The 12,415-nt window shown below is 48.9% G+C and overlaps 1 protein-coding gene across 2 annotated transcripts in view; it reads left to right on the forward strand.

Annotated features, from left to right (window-relative positions):
• Positions 1-12,415, forward strand: part of KCTD10 (potassium channel tetramerization domain containing 10) — a 27,425-nt gene continuing 15,010 nt past the window's right edge. For both annotated transcript variants that reach the window (XM_005670738.4, XM_013982975.3), the window contains exons 1-2: positions 1-41; positions 6,547-6,760. In XM_005670738.4, the coding sequence (XP_005670795.3) occupies positions 39-41; positions 6,547-6,760 (217 nt within the window). In that variant the 5' untranslated portion in view covers positions 1-38. The remainder of the gene's footprint in view (positions 42-6,546; positions 6,761-12,415) is intronic.

Raw genomic sequence — 12,415 nt, forward strand, 5'->3', positions numbered from 1 at the left:
AGTCCGGGTTTGGAGACTCCGGCGTCCTCCGACTTTTCATGGTAAGGAGGGCGGTGCCCATAGACTGGGGGCTCTAGGCGGCGGAGAGAGCAGGACAGAGGCGTAGTAGAGGGGGCAGAGACCTAGAGGAGGGGTGCGCTGAGGGGCAGCTGCGGTAGGGGAGAGGCGGTGGGAGCATTAGGATGCGGGGAGAGCCCGGGGTGGGGGAAGGGCTTTGGACGGAGAACTGTACGTGAGAAAATTGTGTGTGTGTGTAGGGGGGGTGTCCCTGGCTGTTGGGGATCCTGGAAAGGGCATCTGGGCTTGGGAATATATGCGCGGGTGAGTAGAGAGGGCAGTCTCTGAGTCTTAGGGCTGTTTGGAAATGGGAGTTGGTGATTAAAGAGAGAACAAAGAGATGTTATTGAAGACGGACATTTGGGGTGGAAAATGAGAATTTGGGGAGGGTTGTGAAGGAGAGATGGGTTGGTTATGAGAGGGTGAAGTGGGATTCTTAGGAGCGGAGCTTTGAGGGAGCTTTGGAAGTTGAGGTAGAAGGTAATGGTTTTCGGGGAAGTGGCTTCCAGGTACGTCTGAACCCCTGAACCAGTGGAGTGGAGGAAATAAATGGAGGGAGCCCACGGGCGAGTGTGCGCTGGGTCTTGGGAACTCCGCGGAGGATTGCCAGGGGTCTGAAGTCAGGGTCCCTTCGCCACGCAGTCCAGCCCCTTATCTGGCTCCTGGGTACCTATCTAGTCCTTTCCCTCAAGGTCCAAGGTGGTCACGCCTAAGGAGCTGGGGTGTCTCACAGTCCATCTCCTAGCTGTGGGGTGGTTTCTCTGTGCTTGAAAGCCATCAAGGGTCTGTTCCTCGAATAGCTTTTTCCCTGGGTGGGAATGACCAAAGTTCAACCCACATTCTCTTTTTACTTGTTTGTCCCATGGCTCCTCCCTGGAAAGTGCAGTCTTTAGGGCACACTAGTACCAAGGCCAATGCTGAAGAAAAAAAAAAAAAAAAGATTCAACCTGTATTTGACTTAGGACGACAGTATTTTGTGCAAAATAAGTTCCACCTGAGGGGAAGGAAGCACAAAGCAGTTGTTCTCAAAGACCAGCAGCATCACCTGGGAACTTGGTAGAAAAGGCTAAGTTTTCAAGCCGTCCCGCAGACTTCTGGGGGTGGGGCCCAGCAGTCTGTTTCAGCAAAAGCTGTGCAGGGGTTGAGAGTAATGAGTTTTTTAATTTGGGCTATGTAATAGAGGGGCATGAGAGTGGGCATCGGAGGACCCTAATAGTTCTGATTCCTACTTTTCTTCCCCTAAAATGGGGTTGATGATAACATTTTCCTCACTAGACTGTTGAGAGGAATAGACCGATGGTTTGTGTGTTCAACACAAAAGAAAGAAATTGGGCAGAAGCCATTCTGTAAGTTTCAGATGCAAACCAATGCTACAGTTAACGTGCCTGATTGAATTTAGTTGAAATGGAACAGCAGACTTTTTTCTGAGTTGAAGAAGTGCCCTCAGTTTGGGAAAGTTTTATAATTGGCCTCAAGGCAGTGACTCTTGAATCTGGCTGATTAAAGAAACGCCTTAGCTTTGTGGCTCTCAGCTCTGGCCGCACATTAGAATCATCTGAAGAGCTTTTGAAACACTGGTTTCAGAGTTGCCACACCCTTCCCCAATCTGATGAATTGTTCTGGGGTGAAGCCTCGGCATCAGTACTTTCTAAGTGCACCCAGGTGAGTCCATTGCCACCTGGGCTGGGAACCTCTGGTCTTCAGGAGAGCTTGAGGGGCGGAAGGGAAACTATGCTAAATACTTCATTTATTCCTTGAGGGTTACTATGAAGCATATGGTTTTAACTGAATTTTACAAGTTTGGAAACTGATCCCCTATGAAGCCATTTGTCTGAACTTCACACAGACATGCAGTCCAGGTTTGCTAAATGCTCGTTCTAACCTTCCACACACACATCTCCCCCAACCCACACACCAGGGAGATAGTTAAATAGAGATGTAGAGGAAACCTCTAAGGGGGAGGGATTTGGTGCCTTTTTTCCTGTGGTCCTTGCCTGGGCCTCTTTTCAAGTCAAAGGTTTCCCACCTTGGGCTGATGGTTTATTTTTTAAGCATGTGTACAGTTGCTTCCTGTCTGTATGTGGCCTGAAGCTGTGAGTAGGGACCTGCTTTTGCTTTTGATGATTTGGTTTGTTTTTATGTGTGGTCAGAAATTCACTGGACCCACAGAACAAGAGGTTGAGGAGCTTCTCCAAGACCAGGAAGTTAAATGTAGCCTGACTGGAGTGGGGGCTACACAGAACTTTTAGAACAGTGGGTTGCGATATTGGCTGCACACTGGAATCACCTAGGGAGTTTAAATTTTAAAATTCTTTTGCTCAGGCTCTATGCCCAGACCAATTACATCAGAATGTCTATGGATAGGAGTTGCAGCCACGGCACAGTAGGTTAAAAGAATCCAACTGCAGCAGCTCAGATTGCTGGGGAGGTGCAGGTTCGATCCCTGGCCTAGCACAGTGGGTTAAAGGATCTGGCATTGTTGCAGTTGCGGCTCAGATTCAGTCCCTGACCTGGAAACTTTCGCATGCCGTGGGTTCGGCCATTTAAAAACAAAAACAAACAAACAAAAAAAGGAATTTCCATGGGTAGGGCCCAGAACCAGTATTTTTTCTTAAGTGGAGAACCACTGTTTAGAATCAGCAACAGTACTCTCAGAGGGGGAGAGAAGCCTGGACTTGTCCATCTAATTGGAATAAACTGATTGAATCACATCAGTAACCAATAGCTCAAGTATTAATTACCTCTGTTTCTTGGAACCAATTTTGCTCTCTGCCACCCCACCTCCCCAGCCTTGTTGATAGTGAACTCAAGCCTTTGAAACAAGTTAAAAAGCAAGATCCCAGTGGGGATGGCTGAGGAGTCCTCTGAAGAGAGATTTGCTGTGAGACGCTTATTGTCTATTGCTTTGTGTCGTCTGCTGCCTGTGACTGGCGTTTAGGGACGTGGACACAGCCAGAACCTTTTTGCCGAGGGCCTCTCATAGTGACTGACCTTTGGAAAGGTGGGTTCTAGAAAGGTTCAGAGCTTTCTTTGTCTATTTGGGAGTCTCAAGCTCTAGATCAGGATGGTTTCTGCCTGTATCTCCAAGTAATTCAGCTGAATGTCATTAGAGCTAGAAACATCTCCAGAGAGAGGATAATTTGAGACTTGAACAGCTTTCTCAGATGATCATAGTTGGAGTGCTTCGTGTTTGGTTTGAGCCAGGGGCCGGCTGAGCACTCTCTGTGGCATCCTTCACCGCAGCCATGGGAGGGAGGTGTGCCTGCTGTCCCTGCTTGCTCGATGGGCTAGTCTCAGAGAGATGACTCGTCCAGGCTCCCGCGGCTGGTGAGCGGCAGGGCTGGGGGCTTAAACTCAGTTCCAACTTCCAAACCCAAGCCCTCAGCCACACATGACCTCCCATCTTTTTCTTTCTTTCTTTCTTTTTTTAGCTTTTTTTTTTTTTTTTTTTTTTTGGTACTTCCTGAAGAAGGGGGGTGTGGGGCTCCCTTTCTCAGTTTATATATCATAACTCTCCATACCAAGCATGATCATTGATACAGTCATGGGCTTGAGGCCAGGCAGGACTTGCCTACATCATTCATTGCTTTGTCACCAAGCCACCTCCTCTGTCACCAGTATGCTTTGGGAAGTGACTGAATGTCTATGGGCTAAGGTATCGGAATCCACAGAATGGAAACAATGGCTGTTGTCCAACATCATTTAGGTTTTAAATGGTTGTACTTGGGGATAGAAACTGAAGCAGTGGTATCTTCTGGAGGGAGGAGTGGGAAAGGAGGGGCTCTCTGGATTGATGGAAATGTTCTCTATCTCGACTGGAGTGGGGGCTCCATAGATGCAAAAGTTGTCCGAAACTCATCTGTCTCTACACTTTATTGTGTGCTGATTATCTTTAAAAAGGTATTGGAAAGTAAAGTACAGTACATAAAATTATCCTTTATGATGTCTTTTTTGTCTGTTTCATGGTTAAGTGCCTTACAAAAATGCTACACCATTTCCCAAAAACATACTGACTTTTGTGTAAATTTAGATCTGAAAGGGGTGCTTTAAAGTATTTCCATTTGGGGATAAATTTCCTTAACTAACCCTCTCTCCCCCAACCCCCCTAAAATCCTTAACTGTAAGGCCCCCCCCCCCCCCCAGGTCTTTATTCCCATAAGCTGTTTCTGTCATCCCATGGACAGTGTCTTTCTGGGGGAAATGCTTGGTGGTTACTGTTAGTGTCAGTCTCTGGGGGCTGATTTCAGAGGAAAGCTGAAAGGGAGAGGTCACTGCTTGCTTTTAGTCTTTTGTGTTAGGCATCAGGCCACAGAGGCCCCAGGTGAGCTTTTGAAAACCTAACTTCTTGTGATGTTTTCCTTTGATGAAGCAGGAACAGTTTCTTTCGAAAACACTTTGCTCCCCAGGAGGCCATTCTTTGTCTGTGTCACTCTGCAGGACCCTGCCACCAGTTCCCCAGTGGGTGATTTCTTTTGATGCAATGGAGATCAAGTTGGCCATTGTCTCTGCTATCACCCATGGATGGCAGGTTGCTACTTGTCAGTCCCTTCTCCATTTAAAAAATAACAGTTGTGTTTTACCATAAGTGTAATAGGTGTTCATTGTGGGGGATCTGAAAAAGGTAGAGAGGCATAGAGAATTTTAAGAAGACTAAACAATCTTTTTTTCTAGTATCAAGGAATAGTTTTTGTTGTTTTTCTGTTTGTTCTTTGGTGGCACCCTCAGCATTTGGAAGTTCTGGGGCCAGGTATGGAACCCACACTGAAATTGCAACCTGCCCCATGGCTGTGGCAACACTGGATCCTTAACCCACTGTGCCAGAAGGGCACTTGCAGTATCAGGGAATAGTTTTAAAAGTTTTGTGCTGTCTGTGCCCTCCTGGCAAAGCCACCAAGAGCATGTCTGTAGTCAGTCAGGTTTTTTTCCTTGGTGCATTGGGGGAGAACTGTGGGGCATCTCAGAGCGCTCGGGCTTGTGGTGGGTGATTTGGGGGGGAGAAGTCAGGGAAGTGGGGCTTTGCTCTGCCTTGATGCTGTCGGAAAACAGGACTAATTCTGTGACTGGGTCTCAGCAATTCCTCACTTGAAGGCAGGAAGGATGGAGTGGGGCTCACGCTCTAATTGGTAAAAAAGCAGCCATGGCTCTTACTGGTTTTTTTGTGTGTGCGTGTGTTGGGGACATTGTTGTTGTTTTTGTCTGTGTTCGGACATAATTATTTATGTCGATCCGTCAGCCACAGAGCAGCCTTGTCTGATGGTTTTGCACTGTGTGGTCATTCATGTTGTGGTGAAAGCCAGGCCAGCTCCTGGCTCTCAGGGCTGCCTTCTCCTCAATGCTGTGCCCCAGATTCAATAACAACTCAGCCTACTCTTGGACACCAAGCTAGAGAGTTTCACCTGTTCAAGAAATGTTTTCTTTGAGGATTTATGTGCCAGGTACCAGTCTCCTTTCCTACGTCTGCCTAAGTCAGACAGTATGTACATTCTTTTGACGATTGCTGGCAGTGCCAGTTGGGAGACATCAGACCTTGCTGTCTAGGGTGGAACGAGTACAGAAAGTCTTTAATTTTGCAGTAACTTGCTTCTAAGAGTTTTTTTTTTGTTTGTTTTTTGGGGGGTTTTTTTGGGGTCTTTTTTTAGGCCGCACCCGCAGCATACGGAATTTCCCAGGCTGGGGGTCTAATTGGAGCTGTAGCTGCCAGCCTGCGCCACAGCCACAGTCACGCCAGATCTGAGCCTCGTCTGTGACCTATACCATAGCTCATGGCAACGCTGGATCCTTAACCCACTGAGCAAGACCAGGGATCGAACCTGCAACCTCATGGTACCTAGTCAGATTTGTTTCCGCTGCACCACGACAGGAACTCCAGCTTCCAAGAGTTTTTATGCCTGTTGTTGAGTTCTCAGAAACACTTTTTCCTTATAGGCGCACGATAGTTAAGATCCCACTCAATTTCATAAAAGCTTGTTTCATCTGTAATTCAGCTGAAAAATGATGCTTTTAGCTGTTCCACGGTGCACGGTGATAAGGAAACAGAGACCTCGGCAGTGCTTTGGGCTGCTTTAGGATTCAGCCAGGGTATTTGTTTATATGGGTAGCAGGCACAAAGGAAGTTCTTGTAACATAAGACCTAGTGGCAAACTTGTGTCTCCAGGGTGAGCAAGTAAAGCCAGGTGAAGCCATCTGTGTGGTGTTGGGGGCTGATTGGGGAAATGCATGCCCTTCCCTGGAGGACAGCCAACACCCCAGCTCCTACCACTCATTCCCGGGCTGGCCTATTTGGCCTCTGATTTTAAGAGAAGCCGGAAGTCTAGATTTTCCCAAGAACTCTCCAGAGTTGACAGCCTCGGGAGCAAACTTTGTTTTCCACGTCATGTATGCTTGCACTAAGTAAAACACATCTGGAGGCCAGCTGTGGTCTGCTGGCTGAAAGAAGTAAACAGGCCTGGTGCTGCAACCCTGGTGATCTTGTGTCTCGTCCCCTGGCAGGAAGAGATGTCAGGAGAAAGTGTGGTGAGCTCAGCGGTGCCAGCGGCTGCGACCCGCACTACTTCCTTCAAGGGCACAAGCCCCAGCTCCAAATACGTGAAGCTGAATGTGGGCGGAGCCCTCTACTACACCACCATGCAGACACTGACCAAGCAGGACACCATGCTGAAAGCCATGTTCAGCGGGCGCATGGAGGTGCTCACCGACAGCGAAGGTAAGCCCAGGGTCTGGGCGGGGGACACATTGGCACTTGAGGGCGTCCTCTGAGTTCAGCAAACCAGTGAGAGACGGCAGTGTACATGGCCCAGGTTTCCTGTTGTGCTCTGTGTTACCAGGCGTGCAGGGAGCCTTGAGAATGAGTAACAGGGAGGCCGGATGTAATCGGGGGTGTGGTCAAGGAGGGTTTCCCTGAGGAAGTGACATCTGAGCTGAGGCCTGAGGATGGGTAGGAGTCAGCTGGACCAGGGGTCATAGTCTCAACTTAGCTCTTGGTTTGCAGTGTGGCTCTGAGAAAGGCACTTCATGCCCCAGGCCTCAGCTCTGTGCAGTGGACTCAGGACTCACCTGGTCAGCTCTCTTCCAGTTCTCTCCATGGTGATTCTGTGACATCAGAGTGAAACTCAAGTGTGACAGAGGTGTGAGTGTTTTCTCTGGACCCTTGTCCTCCTAGGATGGGGTTCTGACAAACTCACAGACCTGGATTTGAGTCACAGCTCCCCATTTTAGTGTCTGGTGACCCTAATCTGTTTTGATTTATCCATTTCCCCATCCGGCAAATGAGCACAGTGATAGCCACCCTATGGAGCTTTTGGCCCATAGTAAGCGTTCACTGTATGTATATTTAGTGCTTTGGTGGGGGTGTGTGTGGGGGTGAAAACTCATGTTAGTAAAGGTCAAAAAATTGTTTAAAATTGTCCTACATAGCATAACTACTTTCCTCCTACCTGGAACACTCATATACCTGCAGGAGGGTATCTTCCATCCCTGGCTGGGGATATAGGGCAGGTCACATGAAATTTAAAGATGGCCCATCCTTCGTTCCTTGGCCTGAGCTTTCTTTAGTCCTGGCCAGGCTACAGCTTGGCTTGACCTTACCTTACCTGTTTCTGAGGCTGGCCTCTGTGCTGACACACCATGCCTTTTTTTTTTTTTTTTTTTTTTTTTTTTGGTCTTTTGCCTTTTCTAGGGCTGCTCCTGTGGCATATGGAGGTTCCCAGGCTAGGGGTCTAATTGGAGCTGTAGCCACTGGCCTACACCAGAGCCATAGCAACACGAGATCTGAGCCGCATCTTCGACCTACACCACAGGTCATGGCAACACCGGATCCATAACCCACTGAGCAAGGCCAGGGATTGAACCCACAACCCCATGGTTCCTAGTTGGATTCGTTATCCACTGAGCCACGATGGGAACTCCTGACACACCATTCCTTCTGAAGGGTGGTAGTTCCTGGAAGAGTGCCAAGTTTTGACACAGGGAATAGGATGGGGGGCCCTGGGCCAAAGTCCGGAAATCTGCTAGCTGGGGTAATGCCTTTTGTGTCCTGGAGAAGCCAGGCTGCAGGGCTCACAGTTCTGCTTCCCTTGGCTCCCTGTGAACTTGGGTTTCTGGCCCAGCAGCAGGTGAGTGAGTTTAGAGTCCCAGAGCTGCCTCTGTGCCTCACCCAGAAAGCTTTTTATGAGTGGGAGGATCCCTTTTGCTGGGCCACACCCAGCATCGCCCAGGAGTGTATGTGGAAAACAAGACAATAGCACCCCAGCTGCTGAAGGAAACAGACCTTATCTGAGAACTCAGGATTATTGTGGCTTTTCTTTTACCCTGCCTAGTCTCTGGTGAGGCTCAGGAAAAGCAGCCGAGTCACTTTGAAAGCAAAGTAGAAGCCTTGTCTCCTTGAAAGCCCTGGCTCTGGTGGCCTGATGGCATGTCAAAAAAAAAAAAAAAGAAAAGAAAAAGTCTGCAAACTTCCCTGTCCCCCAGCTGGGAGGTACCTGGGAGTGGAACCAGTGGGCCTGCACAGGCTTCTAAATAGCTGTTAGATATCCTTTCCCTGTGCTTCCTGGAAAACCCAGCATCTCTGGGGAAGCAGTGCTTGTCTTTGACACTCCAACGCTCAGGTTTTCACATTAGGACAGTTCCAGCCCCCTTCAAGTCATTATGAAAAGCTCACAATACGGCCTTTGATGGATGTTACTTCACTTAAGCCTCACTTTTCACCCTGTGAGGGGTGACTGGTGTTGTTACCGATTGATGAGAAATTGCATCTCCAGTGAGATGCTTTTTTAAAAGCTACTGGGCTGGAAACAAGCTACTAAACCCAGAGCTTACTAGTTCTTACTGTCTACTGACCCTGGTTTGATGTGGGCCCAGGCCAGGTCGCCCAAGCGTGGCAATCTTAGGGTCCAACCACTGGCTTAGTACTGAAACCCTTTTGGGCCTGGAATGCCGGGCTGAGTGTCTGGTCCTTCAGAGCAGTCCTGTTGGCCCCTGGGAGTAAACTGCACAGCTTGACCCCTGGCCCGAGCACACCCTCAGATCTACGAAATGAGGTGGACTTCCTGCATCTCACAGCTTCACCCTGGCCTTCAGGCAGGAAGCCACAAACATGCCAAAGTGCCAAGTGCAGCTCATGCGGGCTTGTGAAGCCGTCAGGATGGCATGCTGGTTAAAGGACAGGGCCTCCGAAGGTACCGAACAGTGTATGCATTGTGTTGCCAGAAATCTCTGCAGGATGCCTGAGAAACTGATTGCTTTGGGGGAGGGGACCTGGAGTCCTGGGTGGGTGGCAGACTCTGTTGCATTCCATGCCCTTCTGCCTGAGTTTTATTCCTTGTGCATCTAATTCCTCAACAGAGAGGATGTCAGAAAGCCCTTGACAGAGCTGCTGACACTTTAGGAGACTTAGTCAGTGGAAACTGTTCATTTTTGCTTCAGTCCTGCCTGGGTGAAGAGGGGGAAGGCAGAGCCCTCTGAGTGGCTATGGGGAAGCAGTCTCAGCAGGTTGGGAAAAGTGGCCCACTTGGGCTTTGAGGGATGGGAGTACTGCAGTTCCACATTCTGAGAAGCCCAGGACAGGGGCAGGCATCAGGCCTTTCCCAGACGCCTCCCCAGGAGGGTTCAGTTCTTACAGGGCTGGAATTTCTCCCTGAGCCCTCCAGCCCTCGTCAGTGTCATTACTGGCGGCAGATTGATGTGACACCTTTTGTAATGCGAATTCTTTCCAGTGGTTCTCACCTGTAGTTGCCAGCTTCATCCCTGTTGTTTGGTGTAGTATTTTGCCCCTGTGAATAGTGCCTGGTCTCTGGCTAATAGGGTATTTTTGTTTGTCTTTTGGTGGCGGGGGGGCTGGGGGTGGGTGGCCACACCTTCGGCATGTGGAAGTTCTCACACCACAGTAGTGACCTGGGCCACTGCAGTGACAATGCAGTGTCCTTAACCTGCTGAACCACCAGGGAACTCCTTCTGGCTAATGTTTTTGGAGTGAAGAAGCGTGTAAATTAGAGAGTTGTTAATCTAATTAACACATTCACACATTCCCTAGAGAACCAGTGGGGAGGTCAGTATGGTAAGTGGGAAAACCCACACTACCTGTTTTCCAGAGATCTCTGGGCCCCTGTCTTGTGCGGAATTCTGGAGTATGTTGAAAGCTTTCATCAAACTGTGAATGATGGAACAGCCTCCCCTGTGCCCCCACTCAGACAAGCAATAAAAAGTCACCTGGACCGGTGGGGCCTCTCTTTACCCTCTCTGCCTTTCTCCCTTCCAGTGAGAATCTCTAAGTAACTTGGCTGTGGGGGTCACTCAGGTGGATTCAGTCTTGGCTGCGCAGTGAGCCACCCTTGGAGCTAGACCCTGACACCTGGGCCCCCCAGAGCCAGAGTAATTGGACAGGCTGTGGCGGGCATTAGGACGTTTTCAGAGCTCACCACAGGATTCTGAATGTGCGGCCAGGGCTGAGAACCACAGGTGCGGGTCTTGCCATAAATGAGTTTTACTACAACTGTCTGAGGCCCCAGACAATGTGCGTTTTTAAACCTTACGTAAATGGTGTTGTTACAAAGTTTGTAGCCTTTTAGTTTGCTTTCGTTAGCATTATGCTTGTGAGATTGAGCCATGATAAAACAGCCCTAGTTCACACATTTCCCTGAAGTAGAGTGGTCCATGCTGGGAATATATTGCAGTTTACGGATCTGGGTTCTGTGATGGTTAATCAGACTGTTTCACCATTAGGACTATTATCATTCTTGAACATCTGTCCTGTGTATGTGTGAGTTTCTCCAGGGCCTTGCTTCCCACCCTTTGCCACAAGATACCAGGCACACCCAGGAGTTTGGTCCTAGAGTTTATTCCCAGGAGAGGAATTGGGGATTTCATCCTAGGCTTGACTCGATATTATTATGTGGTTGTGTCAATTTACACTCGCCACAGGGGTCTGAATATTTGCCAGCACTGGTCGCTGTCAGTGTTTACTGATTGCCGATCTGATTGTTATGATATGATACTGTGTTGTTCTAGGAGTTCCCACTGTGGTGCAGTGGGTTAAGACTCCAACTGCGATGGCTTGGGTTGTTGTGGAGGTGCGGGTTCGAGCCCCCGCCTGGCGCGGTGTGTTAAAGGATCTCATGTTCCTTTAACCAATCAGTTTCGACTTGGATTCAGTCCCTAGCCTGGGAACTTCCATGTGCTGCATTTGCAGCCATTTAAAAAAAAGGGGGGGAAAGAACATTTCCTAATTTCTAGTGCATTGAATGTCTTATGTGTATTGGTTGGTTGTGTTTCATCCTTTAGCTGCTGCACAGTGTCTTATTTACTTATACATTTTCCCATTTTCCTTTTTTTTTATTGCTCTGTAGAAATACATATTATGGATCATATTTCTTTGTGATTTTAGGTTCTAAATATCTTCTCCCAATATGACTTGTTGACTTTTTAAATGATGTTTTTTTCATACCTCAGAGTTTTTACCTATTTTTTACATTTAGGCCTTTGATCTATCTCAGTCAGTAGTGTCCAACCAGGGCTGAGTTTGACCCTCAGGGACATTTGGCAGTGTCCAGGGACATTTCCTGGTATCCTATTTGGGGGAGGGGGTGTTCCTGGGATGCTGCCACAACTCCTACGATGTGCAGAACCATCCCTCCATCACAGAATTACCTGTCTAAAGTGTCAGTAGCGCCGAGGTAGAGACTCCCTACCCTAGAGATTCTGATTTAAGAATCAGGCAGTTTTTAAGAGTTGGAATTTGTAACAAGTACCCAAGTACCTTAGGCAACCTCAGAATAGGCAGGTTTGGGGACCATAAAAAACTAAATACTTGTGACAGAGAGATCAGTGACAGCTCCCTGGAGGAGGTGGGAGGAGGGAAGGAGGAGAGGAAGTACACAGGGCTGGGAGGGGGCAAGCCCAGAGGCCCAGTTCCCTGCCCACACGAAGCCTCCTCTCAGATGCCCTGAAAGCCATGCAGACACCCTCCTGGGGACTGGGCCCTGCTGCTGCCTCTCTCGGTTCTGCAATGATGACATGTACAAGGCTCTCCATCAAAGACCTAGTCTGAGTGCTGCCCATAGACCCAGCATTGTGTCCTGTGCTTCCTGTACAGTCTCTCATCTTACCTTTATTTACCTCCTGAGGCACCCTTTTTAGAACAGGAAACTGCCAGACAGAGAGGTTTAGTGAGACACTGACGTCATCCAGCTAGTAGTCGCAGAGTTGGGTGTCCAGCACAGGCCCACGCTCTCAACCACCACACCTTGCTAGGTCTCTCAGCCTGTCCTGGAGCGTCTGGGTCTGTACCTCCCATTCCACTCTCCAGCCCTGCTCAAGGGGCTGGGGACCCCAGGCTGCCCTGACTCGACCAGCCTTCCACATAGCC

The sequence above is a fragment of the Sus scrofa genome, chromosome 14 (assembly GCF_054392235.1).
Source record: "Sus scrofa isolate SSC_HxYL_T2T_F1_AM1 chromosome 14, Sscrofa_HxYL_maternal_Yorkshire_Landrace_v2.0, whole genome shotgun sequence".
NCBI classification, from domain to species: Eukaryota; Metazoa; Chordata; class Mammalia; order Artiodactyla; family Suidae; genus Sus; species Sus scrofa.